This window comes from Rhinolophus sinicus, chromosome 6 (assembly GCF_057876585.1).
Source record: "Rhinolophus sinicus isolate RSI-liver-muscle chromosome 6, RSI-T2T, whole genome shotgun sequence".
Taxonomy (NCBI): domain Eukaryota; kingdom Metazoa; phylum Chordata; class Mammalia; order Chiroptera; family Rhinolophidae; genus Rhinolophus; species Rhinolophus sinicus.
Window position 1 is genome coordinate 55,082,753 of NC_142506.1, and position 24,234 is coordinate 55,106,986.

Sequence of the window (24,234 nt, forward strand, 5' to 3'; positions counted from 1 at the left end):
AGGGCTGAGCCCTTGGAAGGAAGGCACACAGGCCAGGGCCAGAGCAATGTCCTGGGACAGTGGCTGAGATGCTGTTCTCCCCTCCCAACACAAACCCCAGGTTCAGAGACAACAAGGCTCGGGCCCAATGCCACACAGCATGTACACCTCACATTCCTCCTTGAGCCCTGGTAGCATTTTCCCACCTGGCACATGGGTGGACAGAAGCTGCAGAGGGGACACAGGACACCGACCTGGAAGTGCCCTCTCCTGGAGAACCCGAGCCAACAACCATCTCCGGAGACACCCACACCCCAGTCCGTGAAATACCAGGCACAGCTGCTTACGATTACAAAAGAGCGAATTTAGGAAATAAAGTGTAAGAAAGATCCATAACCTGACCATCTACAGAGCTACTATTCTCTGTGCGCTTTCCTAGCAGCAGTGACACTGCATGGAGACTGTCCCAGCCTCTCCCAGCAGCTGTCACGAGCACGTCCCCTGCGGCTGTTCTCTGAAATGGCACTGCTAGCCGAGCATCACGGTGCCCACGGAAGTCCTGCCGTGTGGTCCCCTAGTCCGACTGATGCTCACTTCAGCTTCTGGTGACAGTCGTGCCCCAGGTGACAACCTTTTAGTCACTGACTCCACGCAGCTGCCCTATCGCCTTGTGACATCAGTCGTCACCACATCAGCACCACACACCACTCAGGTGTAAACATGTGCACTGCCAGTCGTGTAAGAGGCCGCACGTTATGTACCATACGTGACACCTGATAAATACTAAGCGACTGTTTACTGCTTTGAGTACGTACTACCCTCCTTTTATCCGAGCGGATTCTTTCCACTTCCGTAAACACGTCTGCTGTACACATGCTGCTGTGTCACACAGCTCGTGTTTCGGACCGTCGCGTGCGGCACGGGGTTGGAGCCCAGGTCGTAGCTGCAGCGCACAGCCTGTGGCTTCGCCTTCGGGCTGTGGACAAGCACCCGCTGATGGCCCAACACGATGACATCGCTGAGGGACGCAGTTCCCAGGACGCACCCGACTGCCCCCCTGTGATGTGGCCCCTGCACAGAGCGTTGGCCGTTGTCTCCAAGGCCGTCCTAAGATCCGTCACTAGATGTGGAGCCCCTGGACTTGGGGTTGGTGAACTGCCACCGCCCCTCCCCGCCTGCCAAGTGGAGCCAGCCAGCGAGTCCCTCTGACCGTTCCTGAGGGGACTCGCTTCCGAGGCTCCCACTCCAGTGCCAGCCTCTTGGAGCTCCTCCCCTGGGGGCACCAGCGGAAGATCCGCGGGTCCCCCAACCTTGGCTCTGCTCTGGGGCCACACTCAGGTGGCCCCCCTGCTCGGCCGCCTTCCCCAGCCTTCCCTCCTTGGGGCCACATGCTCCCCGTCCCCAACACCACGCTGTGGCAGGCCTGTGAGCCCCACCACCAGCGCCCCCTAACCAATGGGGGCGGGAGGCAGACTCGCCAATTTTTGAGATGCCAGGACCACCTCTGCGTAGCTCAGAATACCCAGGAAGAAGGACACCGTGGGCTCCTCTCTGAGTCACTTGGCCACAGCCTGGATTCAGGCAAGAGGAGCGAGTGTGCGAGAGCCGCCATCCCTGGGAGCCGAGCGCTGCGCTCCCGCCCCGCCCCCACCCCCCCTCACCCCCCCCCACCCCCCCCACCCCCCGCGGCCCCGCCCCACTCACCCTGGATGCTCAGCATCTGGCCCAGCTTGAGCGCTGCCCCGCGCACCTTGCACAGCGTGCTCACGATGCGCTCTGCGTTGGCCTCGGACAGGAAGGGGCTGGAGTCCAGCACGGCCTTCTTCCCTGTGGGCAGGAGCCAGGTCAGCAGGCGCCCCCCTCCCCCAGGGCCAAGCGGCCAGAGGAGGAAGAGGCCGGCAGGGCTCGCAGGTGGGGTGCACAGCCTGAGGACCCCGTGCGGGGACCCAGCCAGCGTCCCGTGTGCCTTGGGCACCCCCAGTCGTCTCTGACCCTCCTCGGGAAGCACGGACAGTACAGAATAGCGGGGTGGGGGCGGATTTGTAAGTGTGATTCCAAAGCGCCCAGCACCGAGCCTGACAGGAGGCTGCGTCCACGTCCTCTCTCCTGCGCCGTAAAACCGGCGTCCCCCTGGCAGGCCCGGGAGCCCCCCACCAACACCCCCCAACCAACGTTGGGGGGGGTGGCAGCCAGACTCGCACCAACTTTGGAGACGCAATTTTAACTCCACGTTCCACACCAGGGCTGGAGAAGACCCTCCAGGGCCGCCCAGGTCTCCCCATGCCCCCTCCCAACACATGCGCACACAGGGCCATTCCCTCCATTCAGTCCCTGGGGCCTGGAGGGGCACAGTCAGCTGGAGGTGGGGGGCAGGCCCTGGGAGGGAGGGGCCTAGAGGGACGGAAGGGCAGGTGAGCACTGCCAGGCACTGCCCCTTGCCCCGCTGCCAGTGTGCTGGACAAAGGTCGCCAGCACCCCTGGGAGCACTCAGCACGCCCCACAGGGACAGCCGGCTGCAGTGACAGCTGCTCCTCAAGGACGGAGCTCAGGGTCAAGGTCGGCACCCATCTGCTGGCACCTGCCTCCCCTCTGCCCAGAGGCCCCTGCAGCTCCCTGCAGCCAGCTGGCCCGGGGCGAGCGTGCAGTGACCTCAGATGACTATTGTCCAGTACACTCGGGGTGGCAGGGCGCTGGCGGCCTGAGGGAGGCCACTGCATCCTGCTGCCAACCAGCAGTGCAGCCAGGGGTCAGGGCCCCCATCCAACCTCGGCGGTCCTGCCTAAATACAGAGTCGGCCCCTGTGTGAGGTGGGGACACCTGCTCGGTGCTCCCTGCCCTCCAGCCTGTGACATTTGGTGCTTTTCCCGCCCACTGTCCTGTGAGCCCACTTAGTTCAACCCCGAGGGCTGCCCCACGCTGCCTGGCACTTTCCTCAGCCTGCACACCTCGAGCCTGGCCCAGTGCTCAGAGAAGGACTGAGCCATGTCCTCAAGGAGGGTCCAGAGAGGTGGCCCAAGAGCCACCAAGTCCCAGAGCCTGCTCAGGAAGCTGGAGCAGAGCTTGGGGGCTGCCCAGGGCCATCCCACCCCGGCGTGGGCGCCTTGACCCCTAGCCGGGGTCACCACTTCACTGACAAAGGACACCAGCTGCCACCCTGGAGCCGCTTGGATGAGGTAGGTTGGAGAACAGCCAGCTTCAGGGGGGTCTGGGGAAGACTGGCTTCTCAGTCCAGAGAAAGCCACCCTTTCGTTTCCCAGTGTCTCTGCACCAACACTAAAAATACCCTCGCTAAATCCTCCCTGTCAACTGGCCCCTTCTAAGGACACACATGATACCCCGTGTCCCCCGTACTCAGGCCTGTGGGGACAGGCTAGTACCTTCTCTCTGGGAGGCCCCTCGTCCCCACAAGAGGGTCTTGTGGGTGAAGAGAGGCCATCTACGTGCCTGGCAGGGCCCGCAGGGAGCCCCTCCCTGAACTGGCAGCCAGGGCTACAGGGGCAGAGCAGCGTGGTGTCACTGTTCTGACCCTGGGAGACGGGACAGGGGCCTGTGGGGGTCTGTCCCAGTGGCACCCACGCCCCTCAACCAAATGAGGAGCCCTGGGCGCCTAATGTGGCCAAACCAACAGGCCCCAGCATCTCCAGAGTGGGAGGGCAGAGGCAGGGCCGAAGCCACAGCTCCCCGGGGGAGGGCAGGGGTGCAGCCACTGGAGGAGCCGGGAAGGGCTGGGGGAACCCGAGTCGGCTGGGACGGGCAACCAGCCCCAGGGGCCCCATTTACATGGAACTCAAGGTGACCGTGACCCTGAAGGGGGGACATGAGGTGACACACCCTGGAGGCCAACCCTCCGGAACACAGGTAAGGGCTGATGGCTGCCAGGCCCACCTCCCAGAGCCCACCCTGCCCCCAGTCAAGGGCCCAGCTCACCTGAGGGGTCATCAGGGCGGAGACTCTTCTTGGCGACTTCAGCCAGTGCCCCAAAGCCCAGACCCACGGCCAGACCTGCGAGGAGGAGGCATGTGTGTGGGCGTGGAGCTACTGCCCACCACCACCCCCTACACACCAGCCGTAGCTCCCCAGGGACTCTCGCTAACACACTACATTTTGAAAAGGTAGGAGATACATACATGTCTTTTTTTCAGAGAACATCTGGCTGAAGGTAGGTGCTTTCTGTGAGAAAGCTTCATCTGCCCCCCAACCGCCACCACCTTCGCTAATCTATAGGCTCATAAGACACACAAACACACCCCAAGACAAGGCACCCCTGGGAAGCATGCTAGGAGGACCCAGCACAAACAGAAGATGGACCCGGCCTGGCACAACCCTTGGAACACAGCCACCCACTGCAAAGACTGTGAGAAGAGCCTCCAATTCTCCAGAATTCTCTGAGTTCACGCAACTAAAAGGAAAGACCTCACTACAGTGATAAGAAGCAGCAGTTGGTGCGAGTCAGTATTTTGGAAAAGCAAAAGGTCAAGTGTCCCCAATCCAAGCCATGGGGACTCACAGGAAGTCAGGCTACAGCCCTCAGGCACTGACAGTCGTGTAAGGACATGGGGTACCAGCCCCACCGTCCCTTTTTGCAATCTTTCAAATCAGAGTTCATTAACACCTCATGTATGCAGTGGTGGGGAACTGGATGACCTCAACCATCCAGGAGAAACATGAGGAGCCCAGCAGGAGCCACAAAGGCCACGAATAAAGCACGGGGTGCCTGGCTTGGGGCCTATTTCCTCTGCTTGAAACACAGTTCCAGCTGGATGGGGAGGTGGGGGCAGGGAAACACATGAACAGAGACAGTGAAGCACACATGCTGACCCACTGAGCACAGCAGAAGAGAAGGACCCAGGGAAGACCCCAGTGGACCTCGAAGGGCCCAGCCCTCGGGGGCCGGGGGGCCAATGGAGCAGCAGCCCCACCCCCACGCGGTGGGTTCCTGCCGGGCGCTCCTGTGAACAGGCAGGGAAACCTGCAGAGGCTTCTGTATCTTCCCGGTTTTCTACAGTGATTATGTATAACTTTGATGAAAAATAAAAGCTCCTGCCTCATAGGTCGTTGTGAGGATTAAACAAAGAGGAAAGTGCTCGCAACAGAGCAGGGCCCAGCATGTGCTGTGAAAGTGTTTGCTATTAGCATTTCTCCAAAACGGTTAGGCCAGAGAGGTGCGAAAGGCATATAACGCGAGCCACTCAGAATTTTACATTTTCTAGTAGCTACATTTAAAAAGCAGCATGTGAAGTGAATTCTGATCATTTATTTAACCCGATAGATCTAAAACATCATTCCAGTAAGAACTCAATATAAAAATTATTAGAGATATTTCAGTTTTTTTTTTGTCCAAAGTTTTCAATATCCGGTGAGTATTTCACCCTCAGAGCATGTCAAGTTGGGACCAGCCACATTTCAGGGGCTCGACACCCCATGTGGCTGGTGGCTGCTGCAGGGGGCAGCAGAGGGGTAATAAGCCAACCTCTGGCAACTACAGGAGGAAGCCACAGTCACCTGGAAACGGCCCTCAGTGTCACCCAGGGCTCACCAAGGGCAGCAGTTCTGGGATGCAGGTCCCAGGGCCTGTTTTCCCCACCAGGTCAGAGCCAGGAGCCACGTCTCCAATTAAACACTAACTCCCCTGCCGCCTGCCCCGCCGCCTCCAGCCCACCGTACACACTATCTGAATGAGCAAAACGAATGATAACAGGCAGTAACCTTCAAACTGTAGTAACCTTCACCAACGGCTGTGCACCTAGATTTTTCTGTGCGTAGCTCAAGTCCAAAGACAAACCCATAAAAGAGGCAGATGGCATCAGAGGTTATCCAGCCTGGCCACTGTCAGCTGACACCACAGCGGTGGGGGGTCCTGAACCCCTCCTTTAAGCAGAGGCACCCCCCAGAGGCTTTGTCAAACTGTTCTCTGGCCATGTCTAGACTGCAGGTCAGAGCCAAAGCTCTCCAAGGCCAAGGGCCTGTCATGAAATAATCACCACAAGAACCTTCTGCAAAGGAGGGCTCCTCCTGTGGCCCACGAGCTTCCTCAGCACCGTCCACGGCCAGGCCAGAGGTGCTGCCAGCTGAGGCGCCCCTGCAGCCCAGGCAGCCAGTCCAGCAGCCCTGACCTGGGCCTCAGGGGCTCCTACTCCAGTGGACAGAACAAGCTGGCTCCCACCACCCCCGACCCGGCCACGCTTACAGCAATTCCCAGAACCTTGTCAGAGGGAGGGGGGGCCCAGCCAGACTCTTCCTTCTCCCAGTACCAGGTGGCAGCTGGGGCAACTCCTGGAAGATGTTCTCTCTGCCTAGGATTCCTCAGGACCTGGGGAGGCCCCCCCAGAGCCCACGCTCGCTTGTGCACGTGCGCTCGCTCTCTCTCTCTGTGTCACCTGCGGCCCCACCTCAGCTCCCTCAGCACAGCGTGTGTCTCCCTCGTGTCTGATCCACACTCAGGCCCGGCCTGGCCCGCCTGGCCTGCTAGGAGTCCAGCCACAGAACCTGCTCTGGCCTCCATCCTAGCCTGTGAGAAGGCGCCAGCCCCTTCCAAGAAAGTTCCTGACGTTTCTCTCACAGGTTTTGCAGTCAAGAAATGCAGGGGGAGTGGCGGGGAGCAGGGCGGTGGGAACACACTGGCTGGCTTCCCAGGCTGGGGGCCCGCTCCTGTGACCTGGGAACGCAGGCCCCTGGCCCAGCCCCTGCCTCCCGGAAGTCCCTCTGGAGGTCATCAGAGCCAAACGGCGCCCTCCCTGGAACCGCCAATGGGCTTCTGGCCAGGCGGGCACCAGAGGGTAAGAAAAGGAAAACACTCAAAACGCCTTCAAACAGCACATTGGTGAGGAAGCTTGGGGAGAGGTGTCTCCAAGCAGGAAGAAGTAAGGAAATGCTCCAGGCATGTTAGCCAACGAGGCGAGGCTCAAGGCAGTAATGAGGACAAAGAGACAGCTCCGGACAGACAGACAGACGGACGAGCAGCGCGGCACTCACGCGCTGTGCACCAGGCGCTGAGCCCTCGCTTTACTACCACACCGACAATCCTGACGCGACCAGAAAGTCCACCCAGAAAAGGCCGGGACGAGGAACTTTCCTCTGCTTCCCTGCGTTCCTGAATCCTTAGTAATTCAGCCCACCATCTCTGCCGGCCCCGCCCCGCGAGAAGAGGGGGCCTGGGGAGGGCGCTGCAGCCCACAGCACAGGAGGAAGGGGGCCAGGAAGGAGCGGTGGAGGAGGCTCCCTGGAGCGTGTTCTCGCAGGTTCTCAGGAGCCGGTCCCCCATACCAGAGCTGGATCAGTGGGGAAGCCCTGCTGGCTGAAGGGGACGACGGCCTCTTATGGGTGGTGGGCTCAGACCGCCATTTGGATAGACGCCTCTTGTGCTCCGGTCCCAGGCTGACGACTAAGCAAGTGGCCCTGGGCGACTGGTGACTATGGCTTGGCTTCCTTGTCTGTACCTGGAGATAATAACTGCCCTCACCTCCCTCGCAGAGTTTCTCAGAGGGCAAAAGACCTGAAAGCCCCCTTTAAAGTTTGCTCCTGAAAAGGCAGACACCCTGCTCAGCGCCCCTGCCGAGAGCACGGACCTTGGGAACTTCCCTGTCTGGCTGCCTCAGGAGGCAGCAGGAAATCAGGCGAGGGAACTGCTGTCACTGCGTGCCACCCCCGAGGAGAGGCCAAGCAGTCGGCCTCGGACACAGCCTGTCCCCGCTGGGACCTCAGGTCTCCATGACCTCGGTGAAAATCAAGTGCCCTATTGATCCACGTTTGGGGAAGGCCTGATTGCGAGCAAGTCAACAAACACCACGCCAGGAGGTCGGAACGTATCATGCTGCCTCGGGAGCTGTCAACACTTCTGCCCCAGCCGTCCTGCCACTGCGTCCTGCCCACTGCCCACTGCCACAGCCAAGGAGCCCAAAGCACCACCCCTGCGGGTCCGTTCTGCAAGGTACGGGAAGCCCCACAGGGTCTCCTCCATCAGTGTGTCTCAGTCTGGACACAAAGACGAAGGGGTGAGTCAATCACAAAACTCAGTTCTTCAATTTATTCTCCTTTTATTATCTTGGGAGTGTGTCTTTTATACTTCTGCCTTTTTAAAATGCCCTTTCAAAAAGGTCCATAAAATGATGGTAATAGATGATGGTAGTTTCTGTTGTGTTTTAAATGTTCTTACTTGGAAAAATTTAAAAATAACCCAACTTTGCCCATTCACCCAATGTTTGTTTTGAATTTTACCACTGAGACGGGGAGGAGGGGACACAAAGCATGGGGAAGGGGCATGATGCTCTCAGAGAGCTGCATTGCCACTACAGCAACAGTGCCCCCAGGTGTATCAGAATCTTTAGGAAATTAAGCAACAACAGCCATCGGCTTTGCACTTCAACCTAAGCAACACCTGTCTTCTAACATGAGAGAGAACACTTGTATGTTATTTTATCTCTTAAGAAACCCAGTGGAGTCTCATAAACTATTTTTTAAAGCAAAGTACATTCTGGGAGTGAGGTTCCCTTAACCTATTAAAAATCGTAGGATTCCCAAGGGTCCACTCTCTGCATTCCTGCGTAGAATCTAAATATCCTTATCTCTTCCTATTTCTTCACTTGTTTCCTCTGTCTTCCTATTTCCCTTCCTTAGTATTCTCCTCCCTTTTGCCTTAATGATGTGGATTGTAAATTCCTGGGTGAAGGTCCCAGCAAACACCAGTGCTCAGCTCCCTTCAGTAACTTTTCTGTAGTGTCTACTTTATTAAAGTCTTATTTCCATAATCATCCAGTTCACCCTCATTTTATAGGTTCAGAGATGTCTTATCTCCTCTGAACCTATAAGACTGACACACAAACAGCAAAAAGGATGGAAAATACAGAAAGGAGTAGAGGGAACACATAGAACAGAAGGAAAAGATCTAACATGTGTGTAATTGGAGTCCCAGAAGGAAAGGAGACAGAGAACAGAGCAGAAGCAATATATAAAGAAATGACCAGAATTTTCCAAAACTGATGAAAGACATCAAGTCACAGACTCTAGAAGCTCTGCAAACTCCAAGCAGGATAAATACAAAGCAAATCACACCCAAGCACATTACAGTCAAACTGCTAAACATCAAAAGAAAAAAGAACAAATCTTAAAAGCAGCCAGAGGACAAAAACACACCTTACTTTCAAAGGAGCAGCAATAAAACAAACAGCTGTTTTCAACAGACAATGGAATAATATAGTTCAGGTTTTAAAAGGAAATCTTTTCAAACATGGAATATTATGCCCAGCCGAAATACAGTCTAAAACAAAAGTGTAATAAAGACATTTTCACACAAATAAAAAAGAAAATTAACGATTAGTAAACTGCATTATAAGAAAGAGAAAGAAGTTCTGCAGAGAAAAGGGAAATTATTCCAAATACAATTATGGAAATGCAGGGAGAAAGAAACACAAAAAAGGGTAAATGTGTGATAAACCTAAATTCATATAAGCTGTATGAAGAAATAATATGGGGTTTAATATATCTTAATAATTTAATATATAGTATAAAACATGTAGAAACAAAACGCATACACATTAACACACACATATGCCTGCGCATGGGAGGGAATACGTAGATTTAAAGTGCTCTCCGGTCCTAGCATTATTTGGAAAATAGTAAAAATAATGATTTCTATTACATTGTAGTAAGTCGAGGAGACATACTATAATCTCGAGTCACCACTAAAACAGCAGAGTAACACACAAGCTAATAAAGAAAAAAAATGTATAATAAAAAAAGTCTTTGATTAACTAAAAAGACAAGACAGGAGAAAAAAGGGGAGTATAACAGATGGGTCAAATAATAAACAAAGACTAAGATAGTAAATATAAACCCCAGCAACTCCATTATATGTAAATGGACTAAATACTTGCATTGTAAGACTAAGATTACTGGTCTGGGCTTAAATCACAGAAAACAATTATATAACTTCCTTACAAAAGACATACCTTAAACATAAGGACACAAAAAGGTTAGAAGTAGAAGGAAGGAAAAAAGAGATACCGTGCAAACATTAACCACCACCCCGAAAAAACCCCGAAACCCCACTATAACAGTACAAGACAATGCAGACTTTCATAGAGATACAGAGCTGTAACATAAGACTAAAGGAGTCAATCCCCAAGAGCATATACGTATTCTAAATCTGTAACCAACGAGGAACACAGCTTCAGAACATTAAAGCAGAAACTGACAGGACTACAAAAGGTAGGTAAGTCCACAATCATAGTATGAGACTTTTAAATGTCTTGAGAGCGGACAGGATGAACAGACCCAAACACTAAAAGATCTGATCACTGTGAGTAACGAAGTAGACAAGGCAGCTGTATCACTGCACCAACAATGGCAGAATTCCTTTCAGGTACACAGCAACATTTACCAAGATATTCCCACTGGAGTCAAGACCCATATTTTACAGAAGGGAAAAGACCAAGGCAGGGCCCAAGATCACGCGGAAGCAGGGCTGGAATCATAACCCAGGTGTTACGACGAACTAAAGCCCAGTTCTGACCCCAAGTCCCAGACCTGACCCTATCTTTCACATTCTGTAACAAACTCCGCTCTCCACAGAGGGCCCATAACACCACGGACCCACCAGCAGCCATGATGTCCCACAGCCACGGGGACTCAGGACTCCCATCCTCGTCTCAGCATCAGAACGAGCCCCCGCCTTCCACTCCACACGGCTCCCCGCTGCCGACCTTCTCAACAGCGACCTCCCCAAGATCTCAAGCAGTCCCTTTCCTTCGTCCCCCGGTGACACATTTCCTAAAGCCTGTTGCTCTACACCTGAAAAGCATCTCACCCCCACGAGGGAAAGAAAGGCTAGAAGTGTTTTCTAGGAGAACAGAGTCGAGCAGTGTCAGTCAGACTCGTATTTCACAAGGCAATGAAGAACGTACACAGGTAATATGCTTACACCTCTGAAACACAAATATTTTTGCAACATGTGCAGTTTTTCCTAAGGATCTATGATATTAATTCTGATCTTTTTCTGTTCAGTTACATTCTGTTTGTTTTTTAAATGCTGGTCCTGACCCACTAAATTGATTTCACACTCACTCAGGGTTGTAACCACAGCTTGAAAACCTCTGGGTGAGGCAGAAGGCCCAGAACTCACTTCTGGAGCCAGAACAGCACATTCTTTCCACGCCTGGATCCCCTTTGCTCCAATCCTGCTGCCACCTCTGAGCCTGAAACGTCAGCTGCTAACTGCTTGGGCAACAACGTGGGCAGCTCTGAATGACAGCTGTGGGCAAACCTCCAGCACAGACACCGGAGGGCAGGCCAGGCTTCAGGCAGCTGTCAGAAGGGCTCAAGAAGCTCTGTTTGTGCAAAGCACCTACCAAAGCAGGGCTTCTCCACCCCAACACCCCCCGAGGGGAGCCCTGCAGCCTGCTTTTACTGGCTGCCTTTTTGTCCTACACACCGACTTCAGTCTGTCTTCTTCCCCACTGCACCAGGACCTCATGGTGTGCCATCAAACTCTAACTTACCGTCACGACCGTCATTCTGACCCCTTTTCCCAGACCCTCCACTACCCCTCCCCGCTAAGATGCCCAGAAGAGGATTACACTCGTTCTAAAATAAATACATCACATCATCAGACTAAGCCTTCCGGGGACAGGGCTCTGTGATGAGCCCTGGTCTGCAGTGAGGGGAGGAGAGTTATAGAGAAAAACTACAGGATACAAAGAGGATAGTTCCCGCCCTCACACTCAAAGGGGAGAGAAGAGAACCTCCACTTAATTATTTAAATAAGAAATAATAAATGCTACCCAACTGATAGCCACGGTGTAAAGCAGGGAACATGCCAAGTCTTCCGGGAAGTAAGGATCATTGGAGGCCAGCGGAGCACCGATTCTCGAACTCATTCCTAGGGTGGTGCCACCCTAGGAACTTACAATGTTCTATGAGCAACTGCCTGAAATGCTACCCCATTGAAGTGAAACAAAGGAATAATTTTGTGCTAATATTCAGGTGACACTTTATGCTAGATTCTTGAACATCTAGGTAGCAGACGCCAAATTTTAAGAGAACAGTAAGGAAAACAACCCCCGGCTGAGAAAATTCCACCCAATTAACCTAGTGCGCTCCGCACGTCAGGAAGAAGCCAACCATCAATGTCAGAACACGCGCCGGTCCAGGCCCAGGGTACCAGGTGACCGGGGAGCACGGAGCCAGTCTTGAACGAGGAGTGGGATGAGGTTTCCAAGAGAAGAGGCAGCAGACAACAGCACACATGACGGAGGGTACGTGGGAGAGGACACATATACACCAGCCCCAAAAGCAAAAGACAGGTAGGCAGACACACGATCGTGGGCCTTTGTGACCACTCAGCACTACCGTCGTCACGAACCCAGCAGACCTCCGTCATACGCCACCTGGCCAGTAACCCCCGGCCCCGGCCCGTATGTGAATCAAGTTGCCAAACTGTTCCTTCCATTCACTGTGTTATCTGGAGAACCTACTGAGGACAGCGAGCTTTGGAGAAAAGCACACAGACACTGTATTTTAAAGTATGTACACCATCGCAAAGGAGACGGCGCTTGCAATGGGAACACCCTGGTCAGGAAATAAGCGATAGATATGACAACACGATGTCATAAAGGCAGGTACAGTGGCTGTAAACCTTCACTACAAAATGACCCTTCACCTCAGACAGAAAAAGCACAGGTCATGCTGGACACAATGGCTACTCCAACCCCCAAAGAAAAGGACAAATAAAGCATCTTAAAATGGACTTTGGGCCACAGCAGCTCAGTTGCATCACTGGTACCCCGCAGGCCTGAGAATCCAGCAAGTGGTTGGACCAGAGGCCAAACCCACTCTGGCTGGGAGGCGAACGGACCCAGTGAAGTGCTTCTCCTGCTGCCCAGCTTCCTTCCTGCAGAGGCTCCAAAGGGGCTGAGCAGCCAGAGGCCATGGGAGGAGGCAAGACTGATGCTGCAGACGCTGCCCCCTCAGCGATGCCTGAGCAGCAAAGCTCAGCTCACAGCGTGGCCGGAGCCACGCCACGCCCGGCGCAAGCTGAAGCAGTGTGGAGTCCAGCAGCTGGATCACCCACCCGTGGGAAAGATCCAGGACCCGCTAACGCAGGTCCTGGGACCCCCTGGGGCCCCCTGGCTCCCCACCCTCTTCCACCTCCATGTGGGCCCCAGGATTGGCCTGCCAGGGCAGGAGAGACGGCGCAGGGGAACGCAGCCACGTTACCTCCAAAGTTGGCCAGCCGCCCAATCCTCGTAACTGGCACCTTCCGTTCCCGAGCCCGCTCACTGAGCTAGAGGGAGAGGAGAGAGACCTCAAGGAATCAACGAACAAGGACAGGACCAACCTTCAGGGGTTCATGCTGCCCCCCACACCCCCTCTCCACCCGCAAAGGCAGCAGCGCTGCCTGGCAGCACACCCCACCAAGGGGCCGCCACACCACGCCAGCTGGAGAGTGTCCCTGGAGGGGAACTGTCCCTCTGCAGAACCACCCACAGGCCCACGCCAGGGGCCCTCCTGGACGTACCACCTGCTTGTGGGGCTTGCTCTCAGGGCGAGCCTTGGCCTGCCGGGCCTTCTCTATGTCCTCGGCTGTGAGGCCACCCACCGGGGACTGGTCCTGGTGGAAGAACCTGCGCTGAAGGCCCGGGCCAGAGAAGGGGGTGCTGGTATCTCGGAAGAGCCTGCCATTCGCCCTGCCCAGAGGGGAGGTGGCCTGGCCTGCGAGCCCCGCTTCCCTAAAGGGTCCGCTGTCGGTGTAGGCAGGAGCTGGGCCCTCGCTGCCCGTGTGGCCGGGGGCTGCAGAGAAGTCTGCGGAGGCTCCCTCAGCCCCAGGCCCCGAGAAGTGGAACTCGGCTTCTGGGTCGTCAAAGCTCTCGGCGACGTTAGGCTCCTCATACTTCTGATCCTGCAGGAAGAAACGCCAGCGTGAGAGGAGCAAGGGGCCAGCCAGGAGCTCCTCCCTGTGCCTGTCGCCCTCTGCCCAGGACAGCACACCACTGCTGCCCCACTGTCCGCCCTCCATGCTCGTCCCAAGGCCTGTGGGCAGATCCAGAGGCGAGCAGCACCTTTCCTGCCCAGGAGCCAGGAGCCCCAGGTTCCAGGTCTGCTTCTGCCAGGGCTCTGCTGTGTGGTCCCGGGCAAGTCACACGGTCACGGGGACCTGGGGGGGCCCAGCCGGGACCAGGCGAGTGGCCATCACTCTCGGCAGCAAGTTCCTCACACGTTAACCAGGGCTAAGGACAGGCCTCCAGGGCCTTGGGGGGGGTGGGGGGGGGAACTGCACAAACGACAGGGGAGCTCTGAGAAGTCAGGTCAACCACACACCAGCGAGGACAGGGCGGCACACAGAGGGGTTGCCCCGCCACCCAGGCTAGCGCCTCACGGCACACACGCTCCACCAGTCAGCCCTCGTGGGCCTTGAAGAGGTCGTCGACGAGGGCTTGTCACAACCAGGACCGACCTGCCTGTCCCTGGGCACTGGGGACACAGGAGCAGGCAAGAAGGGGGATACCCCATGTATTCCTTGTGACAATTGCCAAGACCTGAACTTTGGGCCCAGGTTCTTCCTACTTTTGACCCGAGTGACCTTGAGTGGGTTCCTGACCCCTCTCTGCCACTTCCTCATCTGAAAATAGGATTCCCCACAGTCACAGAGTTATGTGGGGCCACCGACAAGGCCAGGGGAACAGCGCCCAGGAGGCTATAATTGGAACAGCACTGACTCCTGCAGGGAGGTCCGTGGACTGATCCCAGTCCCCTGAAATGGCCTCCATGCACGCAGTGTGGCCGCGGCTTCTGCACATGCAGCAGCTGCCCACAGCCCCGCATTCTCAGCTGCATTAGATGCTGCGGGATCCAAGGAGATAAGACTTGCCTCCCGTGGAAGGAAAGAGACTGGCTATGGCTCTCGTGTCATGAGGGTGACACAGGCTGAGAGCTAAGGAGTCTGGGGAAGGCCCACCAGCCGGCCAGGGGCAGAGCAGGGACCCAGGCCAAGGCATGGCCCGCCGGCCGCCTCCAGGCTGCCAGACAGAGCTTTTCTCAGAGCAGAAATAACTTGTGTTGGATTCACTAGGTCCCTCTCAAGACGGCTGGGAAGCCCTGGGGTGACAGGACTGGGGCAAGGCCCGCAGAGCCTCCTTCTGCCCTGACTCCCGTACGGCCACCTGGCCCTGCGTGACCACGACCTGTCTACAGGCTGTGATGCCCCATGGGCAGCAAAGGGCCCTCAGGGTCTCAGTGGGGCCAGACTCGTGAGTGTCTAATGAATGAAGGCGTGACCAAACCCCCGGAGGAGCTGGAGGGAGAGACCTCTAGGGTATGCGGCCCTCCGTCCCCTCAGAGAGGAGGGCGGCACCGGAATCTAAGTGCTGAGGGAAAGAACGGGAGCACAGTGGAGGCCATCGCCCGGCTCGGGGCCTCCCTCCTGCCTCCAAATGACTGTGCTAGGGGACGGCCCTGCCCCTTCAGAGACCGGGCCAGGCCTGTCCGAGGGGACAGGGGGCTGGGCAGGAGCCTGGCCTCTCAGGAAGCCCTGCTAGCTCTCACTGCTGGGCAGCCCAAGTGAGCAGGGCAACCTCACCTCCTGAGTACTCCACAGGAAGACGACGGCCCCTCACTAGAAAAGGCGCCGAAGGAGGTGGCTGGTGCCACAGCGGCCTCCCCGGAGGGAGGGCAAGGGTAGGGAGTCTTACACCGGGAAGAAGACACAGGAATCTGCCCCAGTCACTTAACGATGACGGGGGCCTCACGTCAAGGTCCTTAGTCTCAGTTTCCCCATCTGATAAATGGGGTAAGCGTCCAGGCCTGCCCCTCCCAGGACAGCAGTGGGGCTCGGATGAGATCCTGGTGTGAAGACCTCTAGAAGTTAAAGGCATTCGTGCGGGATGAGAGAGAGACATATCACCACTGGACCCTTAGAAACTGAAGGGGAGGGGCTGGGAATCCACAAACAGACTGACCAGAGGCCTGTGCGCTGATGGCCTCCCAGCCTGGAGTGTCCTTTGTCCAGAAGGTCCGCCAACCGCAGCACAGAAATGCAGGAGATGGCGGCAGGGCTCCCTCTGCAGCCCACCTCCCCACAATGTGCCCGTGCACACGTGCACACACCCCTTCCCGTCCCCTGGGCCATCAGGAACAGCTGTGGGGGCAGAGCAGGGTGACACCACGTGGACAGCGCTCTGCGGTGTCAAGCCCTGTTTATAGTCATGTCCCCAGCACTCGTTTCGCATAAACCTTCCCCTGGGGGGGGGGGTGTTAAAACGCAGAGGCTCTCTGGAGCAGGTCACAAAAGACACCCTGAGGGATTACACACAGGAGGGGAAGCTGTCCTCAGCTTTCCCCCTGGAAAGGAGCACAGCCCCTGAATCAGGACCCAGAGACCCACAGAAACATGAAGGAGACACATGAGGCCTGGTCCTGGCTCCGGCCCAGCGGACATGGTGGGAAGCGCCTTCGAAGCCTGAGGAAGGCCCAGTGATCTCTCCACAATGAGGCCTGATGGCCAGTGAAACGCGTTTCCCAGCCTGGCCGTGCCCCCCGGCCCCCCGAGCCTATACACTGGGTGGCTTCTGTCACTTCCTTACAGGATTAAGCCAACAGAAAAACACTAACATAAATCAGATAAACAGGGAGAAGGTGCTTTGTCTTCCAAAAACAATTGTTTCAGTGAAGCAAGCATACAGGGTTCCCTCCCGTAAGAATACAGGTGTTACTTTTTTCTCTGTGATTTTTTTAATTTTCAAAATTAAAAAGGCCTCTGCTTAGTACCTTTAGGACAGGCCCAGAGACTGGATGCGGCCAGGCGGAGGGAGCGGGATGGGGCCTGGTCTCCCCCCTGCGCCCTGCGCCTGGCACCACAGTTCAATGCTAGTGAACCGCTCATCTAACAAGGGAGCTGGAGCTTCTTCCCAGCTCAGTGAAGCTTCCTTTAACTACAGCTTAAGTCACACCATCCAGCCTCACACGGGGACCCCGCCACCCGGAAGGACAGCAGGTTACAGGAGCCATGGGCCCAGCCACCCTGGCAGGTCCTGGTCTCACCAAGAGCTCCAAGTCCAGCCCCCCTCCCACGGCCCCCCTCCTGGACGGGCCTCCTTACCTGCACCATCCCCAAGACCATGCCGATCTTCTCTGCAGCCGTGGACGGCAGGACGCTGGCCGCCATGATGAGCTCCCCGCTGAGGCCCAAGTGCTGCAGGTGGGTTTCCACGGCCGCCTGGGTCAGCTTGGCAAGGCCTCTGACCACCATGATGGCGTCCCCCAACATGGCAGCCATCCTTCAAGGCTGGAAGAGAACGTGCCAGTCAGCGTGGGGGCGCCACACCTCCTATGGGGTCGCACTCACACAGATTAACCCCCCCCCCCCCAAAGTCTGGGCAGAAGGAGACTGGCTGTTTGGTTTCCCTGATCTCCCTTCTGATCCAGGCTGACAGAGAAAGGAGAGCGAGGAAGGGCCCAGGGCTCGAGGACGGCGCCCCCGCTGCAGGGCACTGAGCAGAACAAAACTCCGGGGCTGGGAGCTGTACGCCAGGCACGTCCTCACCTGGGCCTCACAGCCAACCTATGAAACACTTGAGGCCCAGAGAGGTAAGGTGACTTGCTCAGTCTCCCATCCACCAAGTGGCAGAACCAGGACTTGAATCCGGGTGTACAGACTTAGTCCAGGCCTCTTTCCTCTGCACACACTGCAGGCTGGGGAGGCAGCATCTGCTCCTGAAGTAGTTCCCTGCAGGGCGCAGGGGGCCCAACCCGAGCCTTTCAGGGCCGGCCTGTCCCCATCCAGCCACTGTCACTTGGGCCAGTGAAGCCTCTACTGACACCCACAGACGAGGGACAACCAGAGCCCCCTCCCCTCCCTCAGGCCCTAATATTCACCAAGCTACTGCAGGCAGACCACAGGGCAATGCATTTGGAAAACCTTACGCAGCATTAAAAACAAAACACGATGTGACCAGAAACAAGCATGAGAGGTACTGTGGGTGGGGCTGTCTCAGGAGCCTTGTTTCCCTTGTGTGTACACGTGAGCTTCTCTCTCTTTTCCCTCTACTGGGTCACAGCCTAAAATGTGTTTCTTAATGTAGTCGGGTCAAAGAGGCTGAAAGCCCGTGTCCACAGCAGCACCCCAAAGGGCGGGGAGTGTGCTGGCAGTCATCCGAGTAGTGCTGAGGGCCTCCTAGGGGCTCTGTACTGGGAGGGGTAAGATAAGGTCCTATTAACAAATTGGGGCTGAAGAAAAACCACAGCGGAAAGGAGCAGCAGGAGAAGCCCCTGGAGGAGCGCTCTGGCCAGCGCAGGGAGGAGCTGGGATCTAAGCATCTCCGAACAAGACAGAATGGAGACAGGAGAGGGGTGTGGGAGGCACTGCAGGCAGGGGACCTGCAGGAACAAACATGTGGAGGCTGAGAAGGGCTGGACACACCCTGGACGCAGGGCCCGGGCCAAAAAGAGGGAGGGGCCGTCGCAGGGACACCTGTGGATTCGGTCGTCTCATCACACTAATGAACAGAAGCACAGACGGGCAGCTCAGGTACCCGGGGACTTGTGAAGACGATGGCAGGTGCCCTCCCACATGCCATTCGCAGGGGAGCAGCCCCCGTCAGCCCAAGGCCTCAGCAGGGATGGCTCTGCTCCTGAGCAGTGGAATCGTAGTGAGAGCCAGAGACACCCACGCACGCACAGGAGCCTGGAGAGCTGAGCTGACCTGCCATAACCTGCCCTTGAGAACACCTTCACCTTCACGTGAGAGCAGCTACCAGGCACTGGGCTGGGTGCGTTCCACACCTCATCTCCTTTTAATCTTTATAAACAGCCGAATGACTTGGGTATGACTGCCCCCATTTCAAAAAGAGAAAACCAAAGCCAGACAGCTTAACTAAGTGGCCAAGGTCATTCAGTTCCTGAGGTGGCCCTGGGGCCAGATCCCAGCCCTCATCTGCTGTGTGCTCCCCAGACGCTTGGCTATGGCCTCTGAGGCTCCCCCAAGGCACAGGACACAGATCAGGCCAAACGGACCACCTGTACCCTAATTAAAACCAAGGAGGTTTTTGGAAGGTGACTATACCCTTGAAAGAGATGGGAAGGCGCCAGGCCCCTCACCTGGTGCCATTTCACACCCCAGGCTCCCTCTGGGCTCCTGAGCTTCATGTCTTTAACCAAGGGTGAGCCCCACAGGCATTCCCAAAGGTCTAGGAAGGTGCTACATAATCAGAATTCAAATTTGGCCGGTGCCAGCTCTCAACAACTCCCCAGTCCCCTGTCCCCACCCCCCCACACACACAGACATACCGTCAAGTGCAAGAGAAGCACCCACCAAGGCCCACAGACCCCAGTGACACAGCAGGTTTGTGAAAGAGACCTCAAGGATATGCAATGGTGGAGGCGGGGCCCCCGCCACATCTATTCAGAAGGACCCATGCTGGTGGCCTCAGGACCATCCACTGCACCCCACTGCCCCAGGGGTCCTCAGAAACAGGCCTTCCCCTCGCTCACCTCTGAATCCAATCAAGATAACCAAAGCAGGAGTCTCCCACTGGCCCAAGCCCCAATACTTCCAAAACCTCACCTTGTGTTACGTCAAATCTGCCTAAGACCTATTTAATTCAGACTTTGTTTTCAGGCTTAAAACTAATTCTGCCTGAATTTCTCATCCTAGTTATCGATAACGAAAGCTAGTTATCGTAAAGCTAATAAGTGGTTTATTGGCCCACTTATCCTGCTCTAGCTTGAATGGCCCAGGGCACGGATGGGAGGTCAATTGTAAAGCTCCATTTCCGGCCCTGCATGCTGCAGGCTGGAACCCACCTCACCCCAGTCCTAACTCTTCTGGCTTCTATGCGTGTCAGCACTGAGCAGAGCTCCGTGACAGGCCGGGATTGCACCTACATTTTACACTGACGCTTTTCAAGAAATTCGTAAGAGGAGAAACTGTTCAATAAATTGACCAAAATTTTTAAAGTCCTGCATTTGGGAAGTATGCGTAATCATGGTTTCTTTCAGTATCTGCCTCAGTGTATTTTCTTAACTTTGTTAGCTCGTATAGCCTACTTTCAAAATAGCAAATAAGCCCTCTTTAAAAAGTACACATTAAAAAGTCATTAGTTATGCCTTTCTTTCTGCCAAAATGGTTGCGTCCTCACACCCAGTGAGCTCCCAGGGGGCACGAGTCTCCCCCTGGACAGCGGGGCCCGTTGGGAGGAGGAAGACTAGATCACTTCTTCTGCAGGGAAGGCCCCTCCACGTGGAAACAACCACAGAAATACACCTTCCGCCTTACCGTTGGCTTACTGTGATGCAAACCCTGCTTTTCTTAAATCAACAGATGTTGGTAATAAACACAGCCTATCACTTGTGAGCAGATTCACACGTGGATGCCTATTTCAAAACCACAGCTTGCGCCCACACTCCCTTGACAAATATTATTTATCTAATGTGCTGGGGCCGAACCCAAAACTCCTACATGCTGCTCCGCTCGGTACAAAGTAAACCATTCCCACTCTAAGCAATACCAGGGACTATTTTGCAAAGGAGTGTCTACCCTCAAAAAAGCAGAGGGAGGGAAGGGGAGCAACCGCCAGAAGGAAATATCTTTCCAGAACTTTGCTCACCTTCTGGTTTTCAAAGATTGGGTCTCACAAACCCTACTTCTCGTGCCAGAATCCCAACATGACTCAGAATCCAGAACTTGGGTGCAAACCCCTCTAGGAATGCACAAAACCAGGCACCCAGCTGCACCAGGAGGCCTTTTCATCATGATCTTAGATAAATAAAATCGAAAGCTCCCACACACATTTAATACACCAATGAAAAATCTTATCCTCACCACGATTTCATCTCCAAGCGTTACGGCCCTCACCCCACGCCACTTTATCCTGCTGGTCTTGAGTGGGTTTTCGGGACCTCCCCTGGGAGTCACACAGGCATTGAGGCTTCAGGCTCCACCCACTTGACAGCCTCTGCCCCCGAGGCCTCGTCGCCCACCTGGTCCCCTTGAGGGGAAGCCCAAGGTGCCAGGTGAACACAAACGAATCAAGCGGTGGGGATATCAGACGGGCACGCACTTTCAGAAGTGCCCAGGAGGTACTGGCACCAAAAGCAGTCATTCGCGGAGCAGGGCCAGTCTGTGCAGGTCGGGGATGAACCTGCCCTTGGCCCCGGGGTACTCAGAGCTGCGGTGGCACGCAGGCACATCTACAATGGGCACAGACACCAGGGAGACAGCCAGAGGCCCGCTGAGGCTGACACGCCAGGATCACGAGGTGTCTGTCCAGTGGAAAGGACTGTCCCAGGAGCCCAACACAGGGTCCCAGCTCTGCCGCCGCTGCTGACACTAGGCATGTTACTTGCCTCTTCGTCCCTTTCAGTAGGAAAGGGCTCTGGGTGGCTCGCCAAGCCCCGTGTCTGGTCCTAACATGCTAAACAGCTACAAAGGAAGTACATAAAGGTGCTGTCTAGAGAGAGAACGAACTGGAATACATGCAGATCACCGCTCCCCAGGGACAAAGAAGCACAGGCAGAGAGCGTCCCCTGGCAGGGGAGTCCTCACGCTCCAAGAGGAAGTTTTCCTGCTGAACCTTCCCGCTCCGACCTTCCCGAGACGTCGTCTCTTGTCTCATTCGTGTGGGAGCACAGACTCACAAAGTACCGCCTACCTGGCCAGATACGGTAAGATGTACCGGCAGGAAATGAGCTGTGTTCTTTCTAAAAAATATAACAGGCAATCCTGACAGGCACAAAGCAAAGGAAGGCATCACATACTTTCCAACTCAGGACCCACATGGGGGAAACTTATTTTGGGGGGGAAGGTTCCCATGTACACCCAAGTCCCCCCTTCATAGCCAGAACTCACCATCTGTCGCTTGCTCTTCTCATGAAGTGACAGCAAGCCGGGGACAGCGTGTGAATTTACTAAGCCATGTTTAATCCCCTTCGTGACATGATAAAGCGCGGCATGGCAGACCCGTGAAGCCGTGGAGTTTGTACCCGTAAAGACAGCACGCCCTCCTCCAGTCTCTTCCCACCCTCAGCAGCCCCGTAGCCTTGCAGTGGCTGGTATAAGGACCCAAAAGCAAGCTGCGCAGGAGGCCAAACGTCTTGGGGAGTGTGTGAAGCTCACTGACAAGCCTCCTCCAGAGCAGGCTGCGTCTAGCCGTCTGCGACAGGCACGTCACCCAACGTCTGACCCAACGTCCAACGGCATTGAGGGCGGCGTGTGCAAAACTGACCTCACCTCCCCCCACCCTCCCCAGGCTCCCAACCCTGAGCAATGCGACCACCACCCACTTCTCTCCAACCCTCCTCACCACCACCCCCCAGTCCACCAGAATGTTCTCACCTGGGCAACTGCAACAGCCTCTCTGCCCCCTCCTATCTGCTCCCCAGGCCACCGCCAGAGCAATCACTTCACAAGGAAAATCCTATCGAACCACTCCCAGGATTCCTGACTTCTCTGAGATTCCTAAGGGGCTGAAAGAAGCGTCATGGCCCCCCTCCGTACCACCCCCCCCCAGCCTTCTCTTGCAACATTGGCTCCACTGTCAGGCTCCTCAGGCCAACCCAACTCTCCCACAGCCTCTGCACAGGCCCGCACTGCCTTTCCTCCTCACCAAGTCTCAGCTCAAACATCACCTCTTCCGGAAGCCCTCCCCAGCATGTCCCCGCACGGCACCCTGTTCTTCCCCCATCCTAGCAGTGACCACGCTCTGAATCTGCCTGTGTCACGGTCTTTCCACCCCACTTGGCTGTCTCCCAGAGAAAGGCAAAACCACACCAGCCTTCCCCGCTCTGTATCTGCAGCACCTACTACCGTGCTCAGCAGAGCAGGCAGGTAAGAAATACGTGTTAAATGAAATGAACTCAGCTGGTCTCTCCAAAATTCAAGAAAGCCTGCCATTTCTGGGACTGGCTCCACCTGCGTGCAGCTTTTAATCTACGCACGGAATCAAAGGCCCCTTAGAAGCCTGGTCTGAGGCGGGCTTCTCACAGGAATCACCAGAGGACTCGGGAAAGCTGGGCCCCACCCCAGCTTCTGATTCTGTAGGTCTGGGACCGGCCTGGAAACCTGCACTGCTAACAAGGTCCCAGGCGCTGCTGCTACTGGTCCTGAGAGCCCGATTCTGCAGGGAGAGGGGGGAGGGTGCGAGGTAGCCCACGCCGGGCGGGCAGGACATCTAAACAGAGATCCTTTCCTAAAGTTTCTCCCTGCTACCCCCTCCCCAGAAGTCTGGCTTGGCTTTAAGTGGGAAGCTTCCACCCGCCCCTTCCTTTCTCATTTTCCCCTCAAGAAACGGAAAATGGACCTCAAAAATGAATGCGCTTAAAGACAATGACTCAGCCAGCCAGCCACCAAGGGCCCTGCAGACTGTCACGCCCAGCATTCTTCAGAAAGGGCTGCTTGATGACCTTCAGGAGGCCCCGGGGAGGGGCTCCCAAGTGGCCTCCTGCCCCCCTCCCAGGCAGAACAATCGTTTTACTTTGGGCATGAACATTCTCAGGTTCTGGATTGCATGGGCTCCACGGAGTTCCTTTACAAGCTTGACATTTCCCTTTTACTCTAAGAAGAAAGGAATTGCCAACTGACTGTTTCCTCTAAGGACTCAGAGGAATGTGTGTGTCGGGGAAGAACTTCAACTTCTGAGCCAATCGCGGATTTCCGCACATGTGCTCTCCATCTCGGACTTGAACAATCACACACCGGCGACCATCACTCAAATACCTCGGGCAACTCAAGGCTTCTGTCCAGTGAGGTCCAGCCTCAGGGTCTCTGTCAGCAGGTTCAGAAATATCCTACTATGCTATCAAGTGAAGAACCCAGGCAAAGAGAGAAAAACAGCCTCCATGCTTCTGTCAGCCCGCCCCAGCCCGGCCTGGTGAGTCAAACCTTCACAACAGTCACTCTTTCCCACAGTGGCAGGTCACCTCTAAAATGCTCCAACCCTGAGTGTTACAGGAAGTCCTCATGCCCTTTCTCCCCACCCCCTCAGGCCATCCTGCCTAAGAGCTTTCCAAAAATCCTGCCAAAATCTGCCAAATTGCATTTCCCTAGAGAACAGATGTATGTGATAATTCAGCTCTAAGACTGTAAATCACAGCATCGTCTAAGATTGGTAATGCAAATAGTGGTATACTCACAGGACGAATACTCGCCACTTAAACGACACTGTGAAAGGTATTTACTGACAAGTAAGAAAGCTCATTCTATCTTCTCACGTGACAAAAAAGCAGGTTACAAAATGTTATTATCCTTCCGTTTGGGAATGGGAGAGAGGAGAG

The 24,234-nt window shown here is 55.5% G+C and overlaps 1 protein-coding gene across 3 annotated transcripts in view; it reads right to left on the reverse strand.

Moving 5' to 3' along the window:
- COQ8A (coenzyme Q8A) overlaps positions 1 to 24,234 on the reverse strand; it is a 41,547-nt gene that overhangs the window by 3,821 nt on the left and 13,492 nt on the right. For 2 of the 3 annotated variants that reach the window (XM_019730895.3, XM_088799125.1), the window contains exons 2-6: positions 17,066 to 17,251; positions 13,490 to 13,870; positions 13,189 to 13,255; positions 3,907 to 3,981; positions 1,684 to 1,806 (exon numbers count right to left, since the gene is read on the reverse strand). In XM_019730895.3, the coding sequence (XP_019586454.3) occupies positions 1,684 to 1,806; positions 3,907 to 3,981; positions 13,189 to 13,255; positions 13,490 to 13,870; positions 17,066 to 17,242 (823 nt within the window). In that variant the 5' untranslated portion in view covers positions 17,243 to 17,251. Of the gene's footprint in view, positions 1 to 1,683; positions 1,807 to 3,906; positions 3,982 to 13,188; positions 13,256 to 13,489; positions 13,871 to 17,065; positions 17,252 to 21,811; positions 22,113 to 24,234 lie in introns of those variants that run through there. The other variant, XM_088799126.1, reaches the window with a different exon arrangement.